General features: G+C 34.5%; 2 protein-coding genes across 2 annotated transcripts; both read left to right on the top strand.

Moving 5' to 3' along the window:
• Positions 1-452: 452 nt before the first annotated feature.
• On the top strand, positions 453-13,434 carry LOC126665234 (uncharacterized). Its single transcript, XM_056104416.1, has 15 exons — positions 453-2,055; positions 2,152-2,277; positions 2,384-2,556; positions 2,634-2,844; positions 2,924-3,161; positions 3,262-3,400; positions 3,489-3,788; positions 5,645-5,663; positions 6,694-7,998; positions 11,298-11,432; positions 11,526-11,716; positions 12,036-12,246; positions 12,332-12,569; positions 12,663-12,813; positions 12,999-13,434. The coding sequence occupies exons 1-15, from the start codon at positions 729-731 to the stop codon at positions 13,308-13,310; spliced, it is 5,076 nt and encodes a 1,691-aa protein (XP_055960391.1). The 5' UTR covers positions 453-728; the 3' UTR covers positions 13,311-13,434.
• A 624-nt stretch (positions 13,435-14,058) lies between these two features.
• Positions 14,059-20,447, top strand: LOC126660535 (G-type lectin S-receptor-like serine/threonine-protein kinase At4g27290). Its single transcript, XM_056104415.1, has 11 exons — positions 14,059-15,445; positions 15,553-15,669; positions 15,962-16,131; positions 16,238-16,448; positions 16,600-16,837; positions 16,914-17,064; positions 17,141-17,446; positions 17,962-19,231; positions 19,338-19,666; positions 19,772-19,982; positions 20,221-20,447. Exons 1-11 carry the CDS (start codon positions 14,191-14,193, stop codon positions 20,445-20,447), a joined length of 4,485 nt encoding a protein of 1,494 aa, XP_055960390.1. The 5' UTR covers positions 14,059-14,190.
• The last annotated feature ends 5,012 nt before the right edge of the window (positions 20,448-25,459 follow it).

Below are 25,459 nucleotides of genomic sequence, written 5' to 3'. Positions count from 1 at the left end.
AATTCTTTATTCTTACGTATATTTTTTTTATATATTGTGGAATTTGAAAAGTATATTTAAAAATATATTTTTAATAATTAATTTAATTAACATTAAAATTTAAAGTTGAAATACTCACCCACCCGCGCATCGCACGGGCATCCACCTAGTTATTTTATAATACATAACACAAAATATAATCAAACAGTAAGTAAATAAACCATTCTCCTTATGCTTGACATGGATGGATCATTTACTTTGAATCACAGACAGAAGCATCATCTTAAGTATTTTATTAGCTAATGAATTTTTTAATATAAGAAGAAGAAACCTGAAAACTGTTTGAACTATTCCATACTTGACATTTTAAAAAGAACTGCTGATGTTGGGTTATTTCCCCACTATATTGACATATCAATAGTCTAAAAACTAATAATAATAATAATAATAATAATAATAATAATAATAATAATAATAATAAAGAAAAACTATAGAAAATTGTTTGGCATTTGTTGAGTTTAAATTGTAAGAGTTGGTAAGAGAAAAAAGCCACCTTAATACATTTTCTACGTCGTGAAGAATCAGTCTTGGATAGGAATAATAGGAATAATAAGAAAAACATTGCTATAGATATATTTATCTTAGTACAATTTCATTTTTGACCTGGTAAATACATATTCTGCTACCTTCATCATTTCTTGGTATCATCTTGATCTTGTTGTTTATATTCGCATCATATCATTTAAGTTATGGCGGCATTTATGAATCAAATGTGTATCCGTGTGGAAATTGCTTTGTTGTGGGTCTTTTTAGTCAATTTGTTCTTCTCATTTGCTTACTGTTCTGTAATCTACAATGTAACTTCATCAAGAGCAGTAACTCCAGAACAAACTCTTAGCTCTCCCAACCACATGTTCGAGTTGGGATTTTTTACTCCCAACAATTCCCATAATCAATATATCGGAATTTGGTATACGGAAGTTACTCCCCAGACTGTTATTTGGGTGGCTAATAGAGAGAATCCTGTTACAAGTTCCTCGAGAAGTCTAACGATAGGTAGAGATGGGAATTTGGTGCTTTTCGATGGGCAGCAGAATATAATCTGGTCTACTATCATATCTGGTTTGTCAAACGGTTCAATTGCTGAGCTATCAGATGATGGGAAGTTGATTTTGAGGGATGGTGTTACAGGTTCAACTCTGTGGGATAACTCCAAGAATCTAACAAATGTGCTCGTTGGAGGCACATGGTTGGCCTTCAATAAAACAAATGGTGAGAGACTTATTCTTAAATCCTGGAAAACTGAAAATGATCCTTCTCCTGGGGATTTCACCTGTTTTATGTCACTGGAGACGCCGCCACAAGCTTTTATCTTCAAAGGGTCGAAACCTCATTGGAGGAGTGGCCAATGGGATAAGGCTAAGTTTATTGGGATACCAGAAATGGATGCTGATTATCAAAGTGAACTAACATTCATTGGCGGTCTGCAGCCAGGAACTGCTTATCTTGACATTAGCGTATCCCGAAACTGTAGTTACTCCATGTTCACGGTCTCATCAATAGGAGTTTTAAGGATTTTGTGTTGGGTTCCAGTCAGGGGCTGGTATGCTAAATGGGAGGCACCTGTTACTCCATGTGAAGTCTATGCAGCATGTGGATCTTTTGGGGTTTGCAAAAGATCATATGACCCAAATTTAACTTGTAGATGCTTGAAAGGGTTTAAGCCGAAGTCAGATGAAGAATGGGGAAGGGGAAACTGGACTGGAGGGTGCTTAAGGCGAGCAGAATTAAGTTGTGGAAGAAACACAAGTGCCGCTAATACTACAACTGAAGGAGGAAAACCAGACGGTTTCTTGAAGATTAGTGGCTTAAAAGTTCCTGATTCTGCCAGGTTCTTGAATGTTATGGATATAAATGAATGCCATCAGCAGTGCTTGAATAACTGTTCTTGTTCAGGTTATGCATATGTAAATGGAATAGGATGTTTGGTTTGGACAGGAAATCTTGTGGATATGCATGAGTTACCCTTCGGCGGACAAGATCTTTTTCTTCGTGTTGCTAATGCAGAACTAAAAGGTTGTAATTTTACACACTCGAGAAATTCTGTTGTGATTTTTGTTTCACTACTTAAATAACAATTAACAATTGTTCCGTTTCAAATTGTCTTCTTAGATGATGATAAGAAGGTAAAAGAAAAACTCATAATTAGCCTAGTCACTGTTTCAGTTGTTGCTGTCATCATTTCCATGATCTATGGCTTTGTGAAGTTGAGAGCCAACCAAACAATGAAGAAAAATGGTATCAAATGAAATATTATATTTCCCTAAGATTGATTTTTAGTTTTAATGATTCATCATCTAATCAGGAAAATAGAATTGCTTATTGATTAATTTGGCAACTGCAGCTACCACTTCAAGAGACACTTCACAACCATTTATGTGGAGAAGCCCTTCAGATGATAAAGATAAAGATCCAGTAGAATTGCCATTGTTTGACTTCCATAGCATTTTAGTTGCGACCAGCAACTTCGACGAACAAAACAAACTTGGGCAAGGAGGATATGGTCCAGTTTATAAGGTGATATAGCTACTTTTTTGAGTAAAGATCAAACATACATTTACAGAGTTGTTAATTAATTTGTGTGGTTTATATAGGGAAAGCTGCAAGATGGGAAGGATGCGGCGATTAAAAGACTATCGACTAACTCTGGACAAGGAACGGAAGAGTTCAAGAATGAAGTGATGTTGATATCCAAACTCCAACACAGAAATCTTGTCAGACTCATAGGTTGTTGTGTTGAAAGACAAGAGAGGATACTAATTTACGAGTTCATGTCCAACAAAAGCTTGGACACCTATCTCTTTGGTTAGTTTCAGCATTCAATTTCCATGTTTAATAGCCTTCAATTAGCTGTGCTAGTAACATAATTCTGTGCAATTGACAGATCCCGCAAAAAAGGCAGAGCTTGATTGGAACAAACGGTTCAATATTATAATTGGAGTTGCTAGAGGGCTTCTTTATCTCCACCGCGATTCTTGTTTGAGGGTCATACATAGAGATTTGAAGGTCAGCAACATTCTTTTGGATGAGAAGATGATTCCTAAGATATCAGACTTTGGATTGGCACGAATGTTTGAAGGCACGCAAGTTCTTGGAAGCACTCACAAGGTTGTCGGAACATTGTATGCAATCCGTCTCTCTCAGATGAAACAAAAGCATTTTATTTCCGGCTTTCGACAAATGAAATGGACATAATAACTATCGTTTTTGTTTCAAATACAGGGGATATATGGCTCCTGAATACCTGTTAGGCGGCATATATTCAGAGAAATCCGACGTATTTGGATTTGGAGTCTTGATTTTAGAAATAGTGTGCGGCAGAAAGGTTAACAGCTTCCAACACATGAGCCTTCTAGCCCGTGTAAGCCTGCAATTAAATATCTCATTATATTTTCTTTTAATCTTCAAATATTCAGAATTTCATTGTTAAATCACAATGCCGGTTTCAGGCATGGCAATCATGGGACGAAAGCAAGGGCTTAGACATGATAGATGAAGCAGTGGCAGATTCATACTCGACAGCGGAAGTAAGTAAATGTATAAATGTTGGACTACTTTGTGTGCAGGATCATGCAGCAGATAGACCGAACATGGCTGCTGTAGTGACTATGTTAAGTGGTGAAAAAACAAATCTTCCTCAACCGAAACAACCTACATTTACGTTTCAAAATGCATCTGGCTATGTTCAGCCAGAAAATAACTCTACATGGTCTGTAAATAAAGTCACTGAATCAATTGTTGAACCGCGATAACCGAATTTCAATACCTAAAATATTTTTTTTTTTCAAAAGATGTAGTTTGAGAGTTTGATGTATTAGAAGGAATGTAAAACCTCAAATGTGTATCCATTATGTGTTCTGTTGAGTACTAGTCTGTGGATGTACATCATCACATATCTAAAAATGAAGTTTTGATTATTACTCACTATGAGAATTATAACTGTTTGTTGAGTTATTGGTCTTTCACAATAAATGTAAAATTAAAAATTAATGGAATTATTTCAAAATGTGCGAAATTATATACCGACCATGTTGAAGTCTGTTTAATATAATATAAAATCCATTTAAAATGTCTTTCTAATTCTATAGAATTGGAAAAAGTTGATTTAAACTTTAGTAACATTAATGGAATTTTAATGTAAAAACAAACCATTTTCCTTATGAATAACATGGATGGATCATTGACTTTAAATCACAGAAGCATCATCTTAATTATTTTATTAGCTAGTGGATTTTTTAATATAAGAACAAGAAAATTGAAAAAGTTTGAACTATTCCATGCTTGAAAGTTAATGCAGAACTGCTGATATTGGGTTATCTCACCACTGTATTGACAAATCACCAAAAACTAATAATAATAGTAAAAATAAATATGGGAAATTGTTTGGCATTTGTTGAATTTAGATATTCAAGAGTTGGTAAAAGAAAAAAGCCATCTTATACATTTTCTACGCCGTGAAGAATCAATCGTAGGTGACGTTTGATAAAATTAAGTATTTAATTATAAGTGTTCAAAATAATAATTGCTGAATTTTTTAAATGCTGAATTAAATAAATTTGTTTGATAACTGTAGTTACTGAAAATTATTATATTTACATATTAAACCTCTGAACACTGATAATTTTAAAAATAAATTATTAAATATAAATTATATGTTATTTAGATTCTTAAAAATAAATAATATTATAAATATTACATATATATCATAAATAAATATCACAAACTTTATTTGCATATATTAGTAATTAGTTCTTAAAGATTATAATAATGTCCTCCTTTACTTTGAAATGAGTTTTTAAAATAATTATGAAATTGATAAACACTACTAAAAAACTGTATTTTAGCGACGGATTTAAATATTCGGAATAGTTGTCTCTACAAATTCAAACCTTTTCATATTTATAAATAAAATTCTGTTATTCCATCCCAGTCAAGCTGTAATTTTTATTTTTATAAGTAGAGGTTGATATAAACAAATAATAAAATCATTGGGCGACCTTAATGGATCAAATTTGAATGAATTATAATATTCTTTTGATGATTTTAATAACGGTCATGTTAAGAGGTCATCACATGCTACCATAATAAAAACATCTATATGCTTTCTTGCATTTAAATATTTTAGCAACTTTTAGACTCAAATGATTGTTTTGATTAATTTAATATGATATGAATTGAGACTTAATAAACTATGATTTATGATGTTAGCACTTAGCACACAGTTGCGTGTTCGATCCTTCGAATTAAATTATATTAAATTGGTTAGTTATTCAAGATGCCATTTGGAATTTACTTGTTGCAGTAGTATGCATTGTCACATTCATATATAACTTTTTTAAGAAAATATTAATATTGAAAAATCAATCTCCAAAGATAAAAAAAAAATACCCAATTGCATATAAAGCTTAATTTCAATTCATGAAGTAGACCCTCTAACTAGAAACTGTATTACCAGGTATTTGCAAATAAATTATACATCTTATATCAAAATTATAATCTTATGACGATCTTTAAAAATTAGAAATCTCATTTGTAAATTAATTTCTTTTTTATAATTCTATTATAATTCTATATTTTAATAAACTTATGTTGATGTGGCAATCAGATTGCTTCGTTTGCTAAAGGTAAAGAGAGGAGTAAAGAGCACGATCATCAAGCTGCGAGGCCAAAATTTAAAAAATCTTAGAACCTGATTTATCTTACGATCAAGCCAAATTTGAGAAGTATATAAATGCACGTTAGGCACAATGAATGTAGATTCAACCTAGTATGCACGAGGAAGGATGCTAAGTAAGGGCGTCTCATTCCTAAGACTTGCTTGCTTTGTATAGAGTGCCCCGTGGTTCCTCAAATGCCAGCCGCGTGTATTTATTTCATTTTGATTTACAATCGTCGAAGTTGGAATCCAATTGAGTATACATATGGGCGGACAGCACACTATTTTCTTTCAGTTGAAACTGTTATCTACAACTGTGCTCGGGGACAACAAAAAGCAATATATAGTGGTTTTATAGCGAATCGAAGAACAAATATAATCTGCTACAAAAGCCGGCTGACGGGGCTAAAGTAGTCTCTAAAATCTCTACAAAAGAATGTTTGCGATTTTAAATTTTCAATTATTGTTTATTTTAATATCATTAAATATCATAATTTTACAAATGTTTTATTGGTTTGTTATACGAATGACGTTGCATAACCGCTGCATTTAATAATACTATTTCTTTTTGATCCAACTTTTTTAGGGAGTATCATGTCCTTTAAATTCATAATAATACTTGAAAGAAGACTAAAAAAAGGATTTATTGCATTTCACCCCTATTGTTCTAGATATAGTAATTAAACCAATGTGTTTATTTATGGGTACATTGGCTTTCATTGATCAACTTAATTTTGTATAATTAAACATAAAGTTAGGTAACCTTCTTCTTTTGACCTATTAAAACTATATTAAAGTATAGTCCAAAGTTAGGCCCAAAATAATCCTACAATCAAAATTTTTAGTATTTCACATTCAAATTTTGAAAAGAAAAAAAAAACATCAAAGTGTGAAAGAACAAGAAATAGTATTTCTTCTTCTTCTTTCTATCAAACTATACCAAATGTCTTCAAAATGAGAAAACAAAAAACCCTAAATCCAAAACCAAACACTCTGAACATCCACCATGAAAGCTACAACACCAAGAAATTCTTTTAACTCCAATTTTTTCATCCTCATCTTTTTCATTTTAATATCTTTTAGTCCTTCAAGTTTTTCTTTTTCCAATTCAGACACCTTAACTTCAACTCAATCGCTCATCAACGGCCAAACTCTTGTATCCAAAAACCAGAATTTCGAGCTTGGATTCTTTTCTCCGGGGAATTCCGAGAAATGGTACGTCGGAATATGGTACAAAAACATTCCTGACACAACTTATGTTTGGGTCGCTAACAGAGATTCACCGCTTGTAAATTCTTCAGGTATTTTCAGGATTTTTAATCAAACCGTTTCTTTATTTGACCTTGGAAATAATCAAATATGGTCGTCGAATCAAACCGGAGTAACCAACCCGGCTATTCAGCTGTTAGACTCAGGAAATCTTGTTTTAAGAGAACAAAATCAGAAGAATCAGTTTCTATGGCAGAGTTTTGATTATCCTACGGATACTCTGTTGCCTGACATGAAATTAGGTTGGGATTTAGATAAAAAGTTCGACCGGTTTATAAATTCTTGGAAATCCAGGGACGATCCTGCAACTGGTGAATTCTCTTTTAAACTCGATTACCACGGATTTCCGGAGATTTTCTTGTGGAATGATGATCGGAGAGTTTATAGAAGCGGCGCATGGAACGGGTTAAGATTTAGCGGAGTACCGGAAATGCAGTCTTTGGATGATATTAGTTTCGATTTTATTACAAATCAAACCGAGGTTTTTTACTCGTTTCATATTTCGGCTAAGTCTTTGTTTTCGAGATTGACAGTTACACATTCTGGCCAATTACAGAGATACACGTGGATTCCTGATAGGCAAGATTGGAATTCATTTTGGTACGCGCCGAAGGATCAATGCGACAATTATAAAGAATGTGGTCCGTTCGGAGTGTGTGATTCAAACGCATCGCCGGTGTGTAAATGTCTACGAGGATTTGAGCCGCAAAATCCACAGGCATGGAATTTACGAGATGGATCCGGAGGGTGTGTTCGGAAGACGGATCTTGAGTGTGTAAATGATAAATTCTTGAACTTGAAGAATATGAAATTGCCGGAGAGTTCGAATTCTCGGGTGGATCGGGATTTGAGTATTAAAGATTGCGAATTGTTGTGCTTGAAAAATTGTTCTTGTACGGCTTATGGGAATTCGGACATTAGAAATGGTGGCAAAGGTTGTGTTCTTTGGTTTGATGAATTGTGGGATATGAGACAATATTCAGGCAGTAGCAGTGGTCAGGATCTTTATGTCAGATTGGCTGCTTCTGATATAGGTATGTTTTCTTTCACTAAGAATTCATTTTGCCCCTTCAATTTGGCGTAAAAATTAACAAAATTCAAATTCACGGATTTTAACAAAATCACTCGCATTTTTTCAATTTTCGATCAATTTACACCATCAAGATTGAAGTCAGATAAGTGACTCAATATAGAGTGTATACTGATACAAAATTGACAACATGTGAACACGTTCATATTTATGTCGTTGGTTTTTTTGATTAATTCCTCTGACCTCAAACTTAAAATGTCAAACTTGAGATGTCATAGCTTTAAAAATAATTATTAAATTAAATGATTTTTAATACTAATTTAAAATTGTTTTTGAAGTTACTAATTTATCAAATTACAGTGAATAAGAACTGGAGTTTGTACTCATTAAATTCAAGAAAAATGCTTGAGGAACATGATTCAAATCAAAGAAAAAATTATACTAATTTTTATATAATAGAACCACCTACCCACCTCTTGAAAATTACATGCCTTCACTATTTAATTTGATTACTTGAAAAAGAAGTGACATGTTCTAAACACATTACACACAATTAATTTATAGGAAGACTTTCTTTAAATTTAATGTTAAGTTACTTGCGGATTTTTTTAACTTTTTTTATTAATAATTAATGTTACCTTTAATATTGTAGATTTTTTTTCATATATTTTTCATTTATTTTACTAATTTATTTCAAGGAAAAAAAACATAATTTTTTTTTAAAAAATATCCAACTTCAGGAGTAAGTGTAGTTATCTCTTTTCTTTTTATCTCAACTTGAATGACTCAACATGCACTTAAACAAATACCCAAAGTTTCGTTTTGAACTAAACAATACCCAAATGTTACTTTAAATATTTTGACTATACAAATGACATGACTGGCTAAAAATCCCATTAACTTTTTTTAGCAAAAGGTCATTTCAATTTTTGAATTTGTAGGAGGGTCTTATATAAATTAAATTAAGTTTATTTTGACAATTTAATTAATAACTCTTGAAAGTAGAATTAATTACATTCATTTTTCTATTTTTTGAAGTGTGAAAAACAACTATAAAGATATTACACACAAAAAAAGTTAAAATTGATATAAAATATTAAATAAAATGTAATAAGCGCGGATGAAATTGGCCATAATTTTTGAAGAGTCATAGACTAAATTGTTAAAATAGATTAACTTATCGGGCCTATAAATTTAAGGATCAGAATAACTTTTTATTCATTAATTTTCTTCCTTTTCACACCCTTGCCGTCCACCTGGAACCCACCATTCGTGAGGTTCCACGTATTTTAGCAGCTCAGCCTCACATGTTCTAAAAAGAAAGCAAAATCTTGCTAAAATTTCTATTTTAGCTCGTATATTAATATAATCAGCCAATATAAAATTTTTAGTTATGAAACTCAGTTACGTTTGAATTTGTCCCCAGCAGCATGACATGTATTTTTTTAAAAAAATTTGTATATATTGGCTAATTAATAAAGATACTGTAATCATTAAATTAATGATAAATTTACTTATTACTATTAATTAAATTTAAAATAGATAATACATGTTAAACAAATGAATAATTATAATAATAATATAAATTAAAATCGTAGAGCAATAATGTTAACTTTTATTTAATTGAGTAGCACATATATATTTATTTAGGTATTTAAAATAAATCTTCAAAAGGAAATTTTTCAATAAAGGATGGTAAAATGGGGCCATCGATTTAATGATGGAGTCTTAAATTTCAGTATTTGCGACTCATATTAACTTTACTATTGATGGAATGTGTTAGGCTTAACCTTTTTTATTATTAAGAAATTTTGACGTTTGTGAGAAAATTTAATTCTACGACTGTAGTAGAATTTTGCTCAATATATATCATCTGAATTATAATTTATTAAAGTACTTTTTATAAGTTTTGAGAGTAAAGAGCGGGATAATATTCGAAGTTGTTTATAATCAAATTAATTTATTGTAAAATTATTAACAATTAAAGCAAATTATTAATTAGAATTTATTAAAATATGTTTTTTTTTTTTTTAACAAAGGCTAAAATTTCCATTAATAATAACGAAAATTACATGAACGGTTTCTCAACATACTGAGTCAACTATTCTAGAAAAGATGATGAGAGCTGTAAAAATACAGTCATCGACTAGGGCTAAACTAACCACCAAGGGTCACCCAAATTTGTAATTTAAAACTAAATCTAATAATAAAATCTAGATTTATTGAACGTTCTAAAGAAGTTTAACTTCGAATGCACGACTGATCACATCTTTTGTGATACATCTGTTCTCTTGAAAATTAAAAACATCATCGATATTGACGCAAAACATACCTGTACTTGATGAAATCCGTCGTAAGATGTTGCCTATAATTGTTTCAGAGATCCAAGTCGTTTGCACCGCAAAAAACAATTTCATCTCTAAAGATGAAAAAACTACTCTTAATTTCGATTAGATTAGATCTAATCTCAATTAAAAGACTATGGTAGAAAATAATTTCTAGATCTAGACCAAAATTGGCCAAGAAAGAAACTTTATTCGAAAACTAAAGATAAAAACTATGAAAAAACTAAATTTGAGAGATTGGTGAGGTGATTTTTGGCCAAAAATGGCCAAAAACCACCCCCAAATAAACAAGAAAAAGAAAACTTACTAGAATTTGAGTTTGAGAGATTTTTCAAAAGAGAGAGACGGCTAGGGTTTTATTTTCATCCGAGAAATATGTTAGGTTATGTTTTTTTTTAGTAATTGGCTTGCTGATTTCAAATCAAGCCAGATTTGTTTCTTTGAATTTTAGTAGGAAACGGAAGTGAAAAGTAGGTATCTCAATGCAGCCAGCCGTTGATTAAGGCGTGAAATGGGATCAAAATACCTTATTTTTAGTCACTTTCTAATGCTTTGAAATCTTGTGCCTTTTAATGAGAATTGAAATAATCATAATTAAGTGTGCTTTAATGAATTCTAATGATACTCGTAGATTATTAACCTTTATTGTAGATGAAATTCAAATTTAGTGATCAAAAGTTTTGAAATAAGGGACTTTCAACACTAAAATGTGACGCTTTTTCACCTATGAATAGTACCTAAAACCGACCAATTAGCTATAATTCAAATGATAAAAACATAGTATATCATATTATTAAAATCATGAGTTCAATTCATCTCACAAATGCTCCCTTTCACGGTGACCAAAAAGAAAATAGTACCTAAAGATTTAAGATCAATACTTACCACAAGTAGCAAATATTTAACAGGATTATGACTGCCTACTTACTGGTAAGCTGACTTGATATGCTTTTATCAGGTGACGGTAAACATGTAGCTGCTCTAATTATCGGCATTTCGGTCGGCGCCGGAGTTTTGCTATTAGGACTGGTCGGCTGTTTCATATGGAAGAAAAAGAAGTTACTAGGTGTCCGTGTCCGTAAAGAACATAAAGGTTACACAAAACATTTTCCAACTACAGAATTTATTAAAAAACTTGATTAAAATGTGTTGTCTTAAATTTAATATTTTTTTTCATTACATTCAGGTGTTCTAGAAAGAAGCCAAAATTTACTGTTTAATGAGGTAGTTATTTCAAGTAAGAGAGATAACTCTGGTGAAAATGACAAAGAAGAGCTTGAACTTCCATTGTTTGATTTTGAAACCATTGTGACTGCTACCGGCAATTTCTCCGATGAAAATAAACTCGGACAGGGCGGTTTTGGCTGCGTTTATAAGGTAAACTTCTTCTTCTGATAATATATTAATAGAAAGTTTAGTCGAGTCGAGTCCAAATACTGCAAAGCTCGAGTTCGACTCAATTTGTTTATAGGTGGATAGTTTATTTTAGGAAGTCAGGCTCAAGTCACTAGAATAACTAGACTCGAGCTCCATTATCTGCTTGCAAGTTTATCGAGCTGAGTATTTTGATGCTTGAACTCGGCCTAGTAGTTGACACCAGAGCTCAAACCCGAACTCAAATTCGAGATTGACTCAATATTTATTAGCAAGACCATTTGGAATGAATAGCACTCAAATGCAGATCATATTTTGCCAGGGTAGGTTACTAGAGGATCAAGAAGTAGCTGTAAAGAGACTGTCAAAAACTTCTGTGCAAGGAATTGAAGAATTCAAGAATGAAGTTAGATTAATTGCTAGGCTTCAACACAGAAATCTGGTTCGATTGCTCGGTTGCTGCATCGAAACGAACGAGAAAATGCTCATTTACGAGTTTATGGAACACAGAAGCTTGGATTCTGTCTTATTCAGTTAGTTTCTATAAATCTTTTATGTTACAAGTTCTTTATGTTTCAAATAAGTTTCTGAGTTTCGATTTGCAAAAATGATTTGCAGATAAAGCAAAAAGCTCTTTACTAAATTGGCAGAGACGATTCAGTATAATTTGTGGGATTGCAAGAGGACTTTTGTACTTGCATCAAGATTCCAGGTTTAGAATTATCCATAGAGATCTAAAAGCGAGCAATATTCTACTCGACCGAGAATGGATTCCGAAAATATCGGATTTCGGCATGGCTAGAATATTTGGTGGAGATCAAACAGAAGCAAATACTAAGAGAGTAGTAGGAACTTAGTAAGTAACTAATGCTAATTTTTTCTCATTTGTTGCAAATGCTAAACATTATCCTGATTCCTGAAATATTTTGCCTTGTTTTTTGAAATGCAGTGGCTATATGTCTCCTGAATATGCTATGGATGGTCTGTTCTCAGTGAAGTCAGATGTTTTTAGTTTTGGTGTGCTAGTATTGGAGATTTTAAGTGGTAACAAGAACAGAGGATTTTATAACTCTAACAGCGAGCTTAATCTTCTCGGACATGTAAGTACAACGTTACAACTGCACAAAAATGGAAAATGCTGAATCGAGAAAATCGTAGAATGATATTCTTTACAAGGATAATGTTACAAATATAAACTTTCGGAGTTTCACATGTGTCTCCGTCAGTTTTCATACAACATAGGTTAGTATATGTACTAAACATTATGGAATTTATTTTGTTGCAGGCGTGGAGATTGTGGAAAGATGGAAAGGGATTGGAAATGTTGGATACATCAGTTGGCAATTCGTTTTCGTCGAGTGAAGTTTTGAGATGCTTACAAGTAGGCCTATTATGCGTTCAAGAACTGACAGAACATAGACCGACAATGTCATCTGTCGTTTTAATGTTAAGCAGTGAAACTGCGACAATGCCCCATCCTAAAACTCCAGGGTATTGCATGGGAAGGAGTCCTTTAGAAACCGATTCATCCTCGGGTAAAATAGATGTTTCGTTTAGTGTAAACCAAGTCACAGTTACAATGTTAGATGCGAGATAAAGAATGATTATACCTCATTATTTACCATATATTTGTATATTCAATTTTTGGAAATTTTGAAGTTGTATATGATCTTCTGCTGTTGATTTATTCCTAATCTAAGATAATTTATTTGGCTGTCAAATGATTCGTGATTTTCCGATGACTGTTATCTTCTAGAGAGTCATTGCAGATTCTTATTTGTAAATGCTGTTTGATAGTTTTAAAACTGGAAAAATTTCATATATTGGAAGAAGTCAAGTAAACCAAGCACACATCATTGCCAGGAATTTCATATTAGATTAGTAACCTGAGACTTCAAGAATAAGAAATTCTGACACATAATGATGATAATACCTTACTGCCACGTCGATAAGCTTTCAGTCAATGGAGATGAGTTGTAATCAGAATTGGAATATTATATTTCACAGGTCCACCTACTGCTTGTTTTCTTTTGCAATCACTTATATAGCACGGAAACTTCGAAACGAGAAACTGCATTTTGTACAAACAAGAAACGTTAAAACCGAAAACAGCAACATCATTACAAGAGTAAGATATAAATATAGAATTTTGGAATTTCAAAAGCGCAAAATATAGAATTTTGGAATTCAACAAGTTTCCGTGCAACATAGGTGATCACAAGCATCGCTAGAAGCTTGTTATCTTGAGTTAAAAGACCAGTTCTAAAGATGGATATTATATATACATTGTTTTAAACAAAACCGTTGACTTTGAATTCTCTACTGGAGTCTAATTCTAAAATCTACTCTAACGTTGCTATCTGACATTTTTAAAGAATTATTTTCTGTTATCCACAGTCAATTTCGTTTATGTAAGATTTCGGTTCACCAGTTCTAACAAAAGTAGACAGTTTCAACTATTGTAACCAAGATCATTCATGAAGGTCTACTCTCCTTTTCTGATCTGCTTTACCATTCTAACCTTGTTGAAATCCTACTATGCTGTCGAAACTTTAACAAGAAACCAGACTCTTACAGACACAGGCCAAACACTGGATTCTTCAGGTGGAAGCTTTAAACTAGGCTTCTTTAGTCCCTGGAATTCTAGCAACCGTTATGTCGGAATATGGTTCAGGAATGTTCCTGAACAAACTGTCGTCTGGGTTGCAAACAGAAACAGTCCACTTTCAGATTCTTCAGGAGTTCTCAGGGTTAGTGTCGCCGGAACTTTACAGATACTCAACAACCAATCTGACGTCCCTATATGGTCATCGGATTTCGTCACAGCATCAAATAATCCAATATTGCAGCTCCTTGATACTGGAAATCTTGTCGTAAGAAACGGTAGCGATGGAAACTATCTCTGGCAAAGCTTTGATCATCCTTGTGATACACTGATTCCAGGGATGAAACTGGGATATAATCTTGAGAACAATCAGAGCTGGAATTTGAATTCCTGGAAGAATTTTCAAGATCCTTCTAATGGTGATTTCACTTACCAACTAGAACCACTCGGTCTTCCACAGTTGGTATTGTATCGTAAAAGTTTAGGGGTAGCATACAGAAGTGGTCCATGGGATGGTGTCCGGTTTGGAGGAGGTCATCCGCTCCAAGAAAATGCAGTATTTAACCCAATATTTGTGTTAGAACGTCCCCTAATTTACTACTCGTTTACTAACAATGATAACACAACAATTTCGAGATTTGTCGTTAACAAATCAGGGTTGATGCAACACCTGACTTGGAATCAAAGACGAATGGAGTGGACGAAAATATTTAATCTTCAGATTGATAAATGTGATGAATATGATGTCTGCGGTCCAAACGGGGTCTGCAACGCAAACAAGCCATGTCGCTGCCCAAAAGGATTCGTACCTAAAGTTCCGCAAGACTGGAATAAACTAGACACTTCTGGCGGGTGTGTTAGAAGAACACCTTTAAACTGTAGTAGCAGTGTTGGGTTTAAGAAGTTGTCAGGTATTAAGTTTCCAGACAGTTCTCAGTTTTTCATCGAAAAGAATATTTCGACTTCACTAGAATGTGAGGTGGCTTGTATGAAGAATTGTTCTTGCACAGCTTATGCTAGAACTGAATTTAGCGGCTGCGTGGCTTGGTTCGGTGATTTGCTTGATATGAGAGAGTATAGTGTAGGTGGGCAAGTTTTGCATATAAAAGTGGATGCTTCTGATCTTGGTAAGCTCTCTATAAATCTCTTATATTATGTATAATTTATTACATCAGGATACATCATCATCGTCGAGAACAAATCGATTAATTTGTGTTTACCTTCTCAAAAGCAGAGCCCTCCGACGGACGAACAGCAGTGATTATCTTGGTGTCAATAATTGCAGGTGTTCTCCTGTCAATTGCAGTCATTTGGGTTTCTGTTAAAAAGAGGAATACCAAAATAAAAGAAGGTAAATAGCATGTTAAAAATAGAGAAAAAAGAAATACTCTTACAATCTCAATATTCTTGTAATCTGTATCTATGTACCTAGCACAGATAAAGATACGGGAAATAAGATAATTGGATACGGACATGACAAAATAGTATTCTTTTAAAGTTTTGTATGTTAAAAATGAAATTTCGTGTCCGATATGCCAAATTTCTGACACGTTTTCTAAACTAAAAAGGTTGATTGAATGAAATGTTCATACTACTTAGTTATGTATCTAAACATCATTCTTTTTATTCCCGATTCTTTGAAGGAAATGTAAGCAATAGACCAGCAAACAGTAATCAAGATGGCAAACCTGATGATGGAGATGAAGAAATGGATCAACTTCCGATGTATGAATTCGTCATAATTTTATCTGCCACGAACAACTTCTCTATCGAAAACAAAATTGGTGAAGGTGGATTTGGTGCTGTTTACATGGTATGTTATTTTGTTGCATTAACAAAATGGAAGCTCAACAATAAAAGAAAAATATATTCTTTCTCTTAAGCCTATTGGGTTGAGGTGAACTTACATTGAATTGCAGGGTGAGCTGGCAACAGGACAACAAGTAGCAGTGAAGAGACTTTCTAAAGATTCAGGACAAGGCATTAAAGAGTTCAAAAATGAGGTTATCTTCATCTCCAAGCTACAACACAGGAATCTTGTGCGGCTTTTGGGATGTTGTATTCACGGTGACGAGAGGATGTTGGTGTATGAATACTTACCGAAAAGAAGTTTGGACTTTTGTCTTTTTGGTTAGTCACTCTCAACACTTGCACTTACAGAAAACGCTTAAACGGAAATAAAATGCTGGAACATAGGACTCAACAAATTTCCGTGCAACATAGGCTATATGCAATGAGTCCAACTTTTTGACATTCACACAGTTCTTTTAAAATGTTTCAGATCAAACAAGAGGTACCTCACTTACTTGGCAGACACGTTTCAACATTATAGTAGGAGTTGCGAGAGGACTTCTTTATCTCCATCGAGATTCAAGGTTGAGAATCATTCACAGGGACCTTAAAGCCAGCAACATTCTCCTGGATGATGAGATGAACCCCAAAATATCAGACTTCGGTTTAGCAAGAACATTTGGAGGCGATCAAAATGAAGTAAATACAAGCAGGGTCTTCGGAACTTAGTAAGTATCAACACTAAAGTTTTAATAATATTAGCAATATCAAGTTTCATCAGTAATGTTAATGGTTTCATTGCAGTGGGTATATGTCTCCCGAGTATGTGATAGACGGACTCTTCTCCGTGAAATCTGATGTGTTTAGCTTTGGAGTACTGGTTTTGGAAATTGTGAGCGGGAAGAAGAACAGAGGATTTTATCATCCCGAGCATGATCTTAATCTTTTAGGACACGTACGTAAGCTAATTGCGAGCTCAAAAAATACTTTTTGGATGACATTGATTATACTAAAATGTGGTTTTGATACAGGCATGGAGATTGTGGATCGAAGACAAGCCAACGAAACTGATGGACAGTTTGATGGAGCAACCTGTCGATATACCAGAATTGGTGAAATGTATCCATGTGGGTTTGTTGTGTGTGCAGCAACGGCCGGAAGATAGACCAACAATGGCTTCAGTTGTAATGATGTTGGACAACGAGAACCCAACGCTGCCAGAGCCAAAGCAACCTGGTTACTACACAGAAAGGTTTTTCACTGATACAGACTCATCATCTACTAATGTAAAGTCTCACACTAGAAATCAAGTCACAGTTACTCTATTACAAGGAAGATGAAATACAAACTGTAATTACATATCTGTTTGCGCAATTCTTATGATGTGAATATATGAAATACTTAAGTTGTACACTAGTCTTTCATGTGAATTATTCATACCAATCAATTTCAAACAGAAGAAATTCATTTGTATATATTAATAAGTTCCTAAGCTCTTCAAGTCTATCTTAGCTCATGACTTTTCAGCTTATATCAAAGCTACCCAAATGAGGCATTTTAATAGGATAAAAATGACAGTATCTCAACAGCATTGGTCAAAACATGACAGACTATTTATTTACATTAGACCTGCAGAATTTTCAATGAAGGACCAGTTCAAGAGATCAAAATTTGTTATTTTAACAAAATAGTTGACTTTGAATCCTCTATTGGAGTCTAGTTCTAAAATCTACTCTAACGTAGCTTTCTGACATTTTCAAAGGATTACTTTCTGCTGTCGATAGTCGATTTCGTTTATTTAATATTTTGGTTTACCAATTCTAACAATAGTAGACATTATCAACTGTTGTAACCAAGATCATCAATGAAGGTTTACTCTTTTTTTCTGATCTGCTTCCCCATTCTAACCTTGTTGAAATCCTACTATGCTATCGACATTTTGACACCAAACCGGACTCTTACAGACACAGGCCAAACACTTGATTCTTCGGGTGGAAGCTTCAGGCTAGGCTTCTTTAGTCCCTGGAATTCTAACAACCGTTATGTCGGAATATGGTTCAAGAATGTTCCTAAGCAGACTGTTGTCTGGGTTGCAAACAGAAACAACCCACTTTCAGATTCATCAGGAATCCTCAGGATTACTGTCGCCGGAACAATACAGATGCTCAACAACCAATCCGACATCCCTATATGGTCATCGGATTTAGTCACAGCATCAAATAATCCAATCTTGCAGCTTCTTAATACCGGAAACCTTGTCATGAGAAACGGTAGCAACGGTGGAAACTACCTCTGGCAAAGCTTTGATCAACCTTGCGATACACTTATTCCAGGCATGAAACTGGGATGGAATCTTGAAAACAATCAGAGCTGGAACTTGAATTCCTGGAAAAGCCTTCAAGATCCTTCTAATGGAGATTTCACTTATCAACTAGACCCACTCGGTCTTCCACAGATAGTACTGTATCGTAAAGGTTTGGGGATAACATACAGAAGTGGTCCATGGGATGGTGTCAGGTTTGGTGGAGGTCATCCCTTCCAAGAAAATGCAGCCTTTATCCCAATGTTTGTGTTAAAACGTCCCATCGTTTACTACTCATATACTAACAATGATAATACAACATTTTCGAGATTTGTCGTGAACCAATCAGGCTTGATTCAACATCTCATTTGGAATGAAAGGCGAATGGAGTGGGCGAAAATAGTAAATCTTCAGAATGATAAATGTGACGAATATAATGTCTGCGGTCCAAATGGGTTCTGCAACGCAAACAAGCCATGTCGCTGCCCAAAAGGATTCATGCCGAAAGTTCCACAAGACTGGAATGAACTAGACACCTCTGGAGGGTGCGTCAGAAGAACATTTTTAAACTGTAGTGGCAGTGTTGGGTTTAAGAAGTTTTCAGGTATTAAGTTGCCAGACAGTTCTCAGTTTTTCATCGACAAGAACATTTCGACTTCACTAGAATGTGAGGCGGCTTGTATGAAGAATTGTTCTTGCACAGCTTATGCTAGAACTGAATTTAGCGGCTGCGTGGCTTGGTTCGGTGACTTGCTTGATATAAGAGAATATAGTGTAGGTGGGCAAGTTTTGTATATAAAATTGGATGCTTCTGATCTTGGTAAGCCTATAAATCCCTTTTATTTGATCTAATTACATCACAGTACATCATCATTGTCAAGAATTGCAGCAAATTGATTAATTTGTGTTTACCTTATCAAAAGCAGATCCCTCCAGCGGACGAACAGCGGTGACTATCTTGGTGCCAATAGTCGCAGGTGTTCTCCTGTTAATTGCAGTCATTTGTGTTGCTGTTAAAAAGAGGAATACCAAAATAAAAGAAGGTAATAGCATGTTAAAAAATAGAGAAAAAAAAATACTTTTACAATGTAAATGTTATTGTAATTTGTATCTATGTACCACAGGCAAACCTGATGAAGGGGATGAGGACATGGATCAACTTCCAATGTATGAGTTCGTGATAATTTTATCTGCCACAAACAACTTCTCTGTCGAAAACAAAATCGGTGTAGGTGGATTTGGGGCTGTTTACAAGGTATGTCTTTTTGTTGCATTCATAAATGGAAGATCAACAGTAAAAGAAAAATAAATTCTTTCTTTTAAGCCTATTGGGTTGAGATGAAGTTACGATGAATTGCAGGGTGAGCTGGCCACAGGACAACAAGTAGCAGTGAAGAGACTTTCTAAAGATTCAGGACAAGGGGTTAAAGAGTTCAAAAATGAGGTTATTTTCATCTCCAAGCTACAGCACAGGAATCTTGTGCGGCTTTTGGGATGTTGTATTCATGGTGACGAGAGGATGTTGGTGTATGAATACTTACCGAAAAGAAGTTTGGACGTTTGTCTTTTTGGTTAGTCACTCTTGACGCTTTTTCAGAAAATGCTAACATGGAAAATGCTGAAACAAGAAACAACATGCCAATATTATTTACAAGAATTAATTATAAGTATAAAAGATTAGAAGATAAGCATTTCCGAAAATGGAAATAAAATTCTGAAACATAAGGACAGACAAGTTTCGGTGCAACATAGACTATACGTGATGAAATAGTTTTTCTGAAATTCACACATTACTTTAAACTGTTTCAGATCAAACAAGAGGTACTTCACTTACTTGGCAGACACGATTCAACATTATAGTAGGAGTTGCGAGAGGGCTTCTTTATCTCCATCGAGATTCAAGATTGAGAATCATTCACAGGGATCTTAAAGCCAGCAACATTCTCCTGGATGATGAGATGAACCCCAAAATATCAGACTTTGGTTGGGCAAGAACATTCCGAGCTGATCAAAATGAAGTACATACTAGCAGATAGGGCTGTGCAAAAACCGTATCAACCGAAAAAACCGAACCGAACCAGACCGAATCAGACTCTTTGGTTCGGTAATTTCGGTGAAACGGTGCGGTTTGGATGGGGAGGGGAAGAATTTCGGTTAAACGACATTCGGTTCGGTTAGGGTCTGGAACCGACCGAAGTAACCGAAAAACCGAAGAAATAAAACGATGTCGTTTTATCCCACGCCCTGGCACGCGTGCAGAAGGTTCCAGACCTTGGGCACGCGTGTGTTTTCTCCTAGCAAAACGGTGAGTTTTGCCCTCATATATAAACTCCCTCTAAAAAAACCCTAACCCTAAAATCACTCTCTTCTCAGTTCTCACATTCTCACTTTTCACTCCCTCTAATTCTCTCGCCTCTCTCATCCTCTCTGATGAACTGAACCCTAAATTACTCACACAGCACCCAACCAAACCCTAAAATTACTCTCATCTCTCTTTTGTTTAGTGATAACTGCTCTAAATCAATGGCTTCTCGATTGATTCTCATCTTCCACCACTTAATTATGTCTGTTTAAGCCATTTTATAATCTTTATTTGTGGCTCTTGGACTCTTCGTTGCTCTGCCTCTGTCATCTATGAGTTTGAGAATCTTATTAACGATTTGTTAATGATGATTCAGGAAGAAAAGGAACTGATTGTTCACAAATGGTGAGGTTTTCCAATTTTCCAGATCTATAACTTATTATATACGATTTGAGTTACAGATCTATGGTTCTTCTGTATTATTCACTTATTTCTGTTCTTATTTGATTATACGCATGTTTTGAACTTGATATGATGGATTTGTTGGAGCAAAGCTTCAGTTTCTGAGGTATTTGTGACCTAAGGTACTACCTACTTTGTCTCTGTTCTTAGTGTTGTTATTTTTTTGAGTTTGGTGGTTGATTTCATGGTCTTTGACAATTCTGTTTATGTTTCTCTTTTGACATATGTGGAGACATTGAAGGGGTGGAAGCCTGAATCTGTTGATTTGTGCCATTGATCAAAGGTAGTATCTTTTAAAATTCGTTTTCTCTTTTGATTATGTTGATTTTCTGTGATGATCTATTAGTCAGTATTTGACAATTTCATTTTTCTCTGTACATGTTTACCATTTTTGGTGGAAGCCTGTGATCTGCTTGTGTATCTGTGATTCTCTGGTTTTATCTGTGATTCTCTGGTTTTTATAAAAGTGGAAGCCTAAGTCCCTTTGTTGGCAGATGGAAACCAATTCACAGGTAACTTGATTGATCAAACTGTCTTTGTGATTTTTTTTTTGGTTCATTGTTTCTGTGTTTCTGAAATGGATACTAACTTGTTGTGGCTTGATGTTCCTTTTGCAGATTCCAATAGTTGAGCGAATTGGGACTGAGAGCAATATAGCTCCCAGTCCTATTGCTCCTGTTGATGGTGCTGCTGCTGTGGGTAATATTGAGGGTTCAACACAAGCTCAACAAGAGAATGTAGTTGAGCCTAATACAAAAAAAAGGAAGCCCATTGTTAGAAGGTCAGCTGTTTGGGACCATTTTGAAAATATTTTTGATGATGATGGTAGGGTAGTTTCTGCTAAATGTTTGTATTGTGCCAAAGTGTACCAGTGTCATAGTAAAATTAATGGGACCTCAACCCTAAGGGCACATATGCTTGCTTGTTTGAAAAACCCTCAGAGTAAACAAACCAGGCAGACCTTATTAACTTTGCAAACTGTTAATTGTAATGCTCTTGATGATGTTGGTGATAAAGTAAACATAGGGGCTTGGAAATTTTGTCAAGATGCTATTAGGGAGGCCTTAGCTTACATGATCATTGTTGATGAGTTGCCCCTTAGGTTTGTAGAAGGCATAGGGTTCAGAAAGTTGATGAGTACAGCATGTCCTAGGTTTAAAATACCTTCAAGATGGACTGTAACTAGAGATGTGTTTAAACTTTATGCTGATGAGAAGATAAAACTTAAAACTTTCTTAAAAGATCACAGTCAAAGGGTTAGTATTACAACTGACACTTGGACTAGCATTCAAAGAATAAACTACATGTGTGTCACTTGTCACTGGATTGATGATGCTTGGAAATTGCATAAGCGTATAATTGCTTTTATGCCTGTTAGTGGTCATAGGGGTGAATATATTGCTAAATGTTTGGAAAATTGTGTTGTTGAATGGGGTGTAAAGAATGTGTTTTCTATTACCATGGACAATGCCAGTAGTAATGATGTTGCTGTTTCTGTGTTTAAGAAAAAGATGTTGTCTTGGGGAACTGCTGTAACTAAAGGAAAATATTTGCATATGCGTTGTATTGCTCATATTTTGAATTTAGTTGTTAGTGATGGTTTAAAAGATGTTAATGAGTCTGTTAAAAAGGTTAGAGATTGTGTGAGGTACATAAGGAATAGTCCTGCTAGACTTAAAAAATTTAAGGAAGCTGCTGAGTTTGTAGGAGTAGAAACTAAAAAGGGATTATGTCTTGATGTACCTACTCGCTGGAATTCAACATTTTTAATGCTTTCAACTGCCTGTTTATATGAGAAAGCATTTGAAAAATATGACGAGGATGAATCTTCTTTTAAGAGTGATTTGGGTGGGAGTGTTCCTGATTCCCTAACTTGGGAGGTGGTTAGGAAGTTTGCAGACTGTCTTTCACACTTTTATTATGTCACCTTGCGAATATCTGGTTCTTTGTATGTTACTTCAGACATGCATTTTCAAGAAATCTGTGATTTAAATGTTGTATTGTCTGATATGATGTTAAGTGAGGATTTTGATGTGAACAATTTGGGTGGGAAAATGAAACTGAAGTTTGACAAATATTGGGGTGATCCTGATAAAATGAACAAGTTAATTTTTTTTGCCTATGTGTTTGATCCTTCAGCTAAGTTAGAGGGCATGGAATACTCTCTCTGTATTATGTTTGGGAATGTCAATGGTGCTGTGTTGTACAAGTCTGTTGTTGATGAGCTTAACTTGTTGTTTAATGAATACAAAACTTTGTATGAATCTGGTGGGAGCAATATTTCTGTCACTGAGTTAAGCTCTGAGACTCCCTTGTCACAACCTGAAAAGGGCTTGAACTTGGCCTCTGTCCCTGGTGCAAGAAAGAATAAACATCCTTCAGTAATGAAGGCACGATTCAAGCAGCACAGGAGGGAAATGGGAACCTCAAGTGCTCGAAGGAGTGAGTTAGATGTTTATCTAAGTGAGGATTTGATTGAGGATGATGATGATCTTGAGGTTCTAAATTGGTGGAAGCATAACTCATCACGCTTTCCAGTTCTCTCTCGACTTGCCCGCGATATACTTGCTGTTCCCATTTCCACCGTGGCGTCTGAGTCTGCATTCAGTGCTGGTGGGAGAGTTCTTGATTGCTTCAGGAGTTCCCTGACTCCTAAATTGGTGGAGGCACTCATCTGTACCGAGGACTGGCTTAGACAAGCAAGTAAAACCCCTCTGGTTATAGAAGAGTCAATCGAAGAGCTTGAGATATTTGAGCAAGGTTATGTGCTTCAATCTATTTTTATTTCATGTTTGTCATTAATCATTATCTGTTTAATTCTGAACTTCCTTTTTTTTTTCTTTTGGCTTTCCAGAGTTGCCAAATGTTGGCCCTCCTGCTTTCTGAACCAAAGTATGCTATGATCAATCTTTTTGCTTTTGGAACACATGTTCATCATGTGTAGTTTGGAGCTTTAATATGGTGGAAGCCAAACTGAAGGAACTGATCTGTTCCAATGTCCCTTGCCTCTTTTGAAATCAGAAGCTATGATTCTTTGATGCTCTGAAAAGCTGTGAAGCTTATATCCATTTGATGGATCCTGTTGCTGTGACCCTTCTGAAAAGCATCAGTCCTTGACTCATTGCTAGTCCCTTTTGAATCTGAACTTTTCCTAAATTGGTGGTGGGAAGCAAAACTAAAAGTATGATTTTCTAACTCTTTTAACTCTTTCAAAATAGTTTATTTTAGTTTTTCTATAATGTCTATGATATTGATTAAACTTAAGTGTTTTATTCTGAGTTTGATCTTTTTTGAAATTCCTGGTTTCAAACTTTCATTTTTGGTGTTGACTGCTCTGTAATGAAATTCCTTGTTTCAATTTACAGTTTTAACTTGCTTTCTGATTCATGACTGATTTAGACTTTTAGAGACCTCATTTGAAATGTCTTGTTTCAAAGTTATTACCTGTTTTGAAATTTCTGGTTTCAACTTTTAAGTTTTACTTTCAAATTTTTTAAGTAATATTTTCAAACTTTTAGTTTTGGGCAATGATGAAGCTTCCACCACTCTCAGATTTTGTAATGCCTTCTTTATTGATATGATGAAACGGCACATTTTTGAGCCACCATGTCTTAGTTCGCATTACAAATGAAACGATAAGCATATTTCTGAGCCCCTGTTTTTTATTAATCTTTTAACTATTAACTAGTATTTAGTAGGCTTAGTGTTTAATTTTTTAATTTTTATGGTTCATAGTCTGTTTAATTACCTGCTTCTCCTGCTCCTGCACACAGCTGAGCTGCTTGATGAATTACAATCAGCTTACGGATTGCATTTTGGTGGGATCCGGTGCTATCTGAACTTTGAAGTTCATATTTTTTGCATCTATGAACATTTATTGCTGTAATATGGTAATTGTTGAACTGTAAATTTGTGGTTCTGTAATATGTTAATTGTTGAATTGTAATTTTGTAAATTTTTTGCAATTTTGGAAAGGGATGTATGTATTATTTATTGTATCCAAATAGTAATAGATCAGTTCATTTTTTGTAGTCTTAATAGTAAAATTGGTTTTATTTTTGTTAAATTTAAAGGCCCTGGCCTTGGCCCAATAGAAGGCCCAAACCGAATGACAAAACCGAACCCGAACCGAACCGACCGAAAAATTGCGGTAGTCATTTTTTTCGGTTTTACTATAAAAAGATTGTAATTTGGTTTCAAAATATAAGTACTTAAAAACCGACGGTTTCTTCAAAATATAAACCGAACCGAACCGAACCGACCGACGCACACCCCTGCTAGCAG

This window comes from Mercurialis annua, linkage group LG1-X (genome assembly GCF_937616625.2).
Source record: "Mercurialis annua linkage group LG1-X, ddMerAnnu1.2, whole genome shotgun sequence".
Lineage (NCBI taxonomy): Eukaryota > Viridiplantae > Streptophyta > Magnoliopsida > Malpighiales > Euphorbiaceae > Mercurialis > Mercurialis annua.
Note: the sequence above shows the minus strand (reverse complement) of the source record. Positions and strands in the feature narration are given on the sequence as shown.

Excerpts from the sequence above, each read along its gene's own strand:
- LOC126660535 (XM_056104415.1), top strand. The coding sequence starts at position 14,191 with ATGAAGGTCTACTCTCCTTTTCTGATCTGCTTTACCATTCTAACCTTG. Across the intron at positions 19,667-19,771 it reads GATTTGGGGCTGTTTACAAG|GGTGAGCTGGCCACAGGACA; the intron begins GTATGTCTTTTT and ends GATGAATTGCAG. Across the intron at positions 19,983-20,220 it reads TTTGGACGTTTGTCTTTTTG|ATCAAACAAGAGGTACTTCA; the intron begins GTTAGTCACTCT and ends AAACTGTTTCAG.
- LOC126665234 (XM_056104416.1), top strand. The coding sequence starts at position 729 with ATGGCGGCATTTATGAATCAAATGTGTATCCGTGTGGAAATTGCTTTG. Across the intron at positions 7,999-11,297 it reads ATTGGCTGCTTCTGATATAG|GTGACGGTAAACATGTAGCT; the intron begins GTATGTTTTCTT and ends TGCTTTTATCAG. Across the intron at positions 11,433-11,525 it reads TGTCCGTAAAGAACATAAAG|GTGTTCTAGAAAGAAGCCAA; the intron begins GTTACACAAAAC and ends CATTACATTCAG.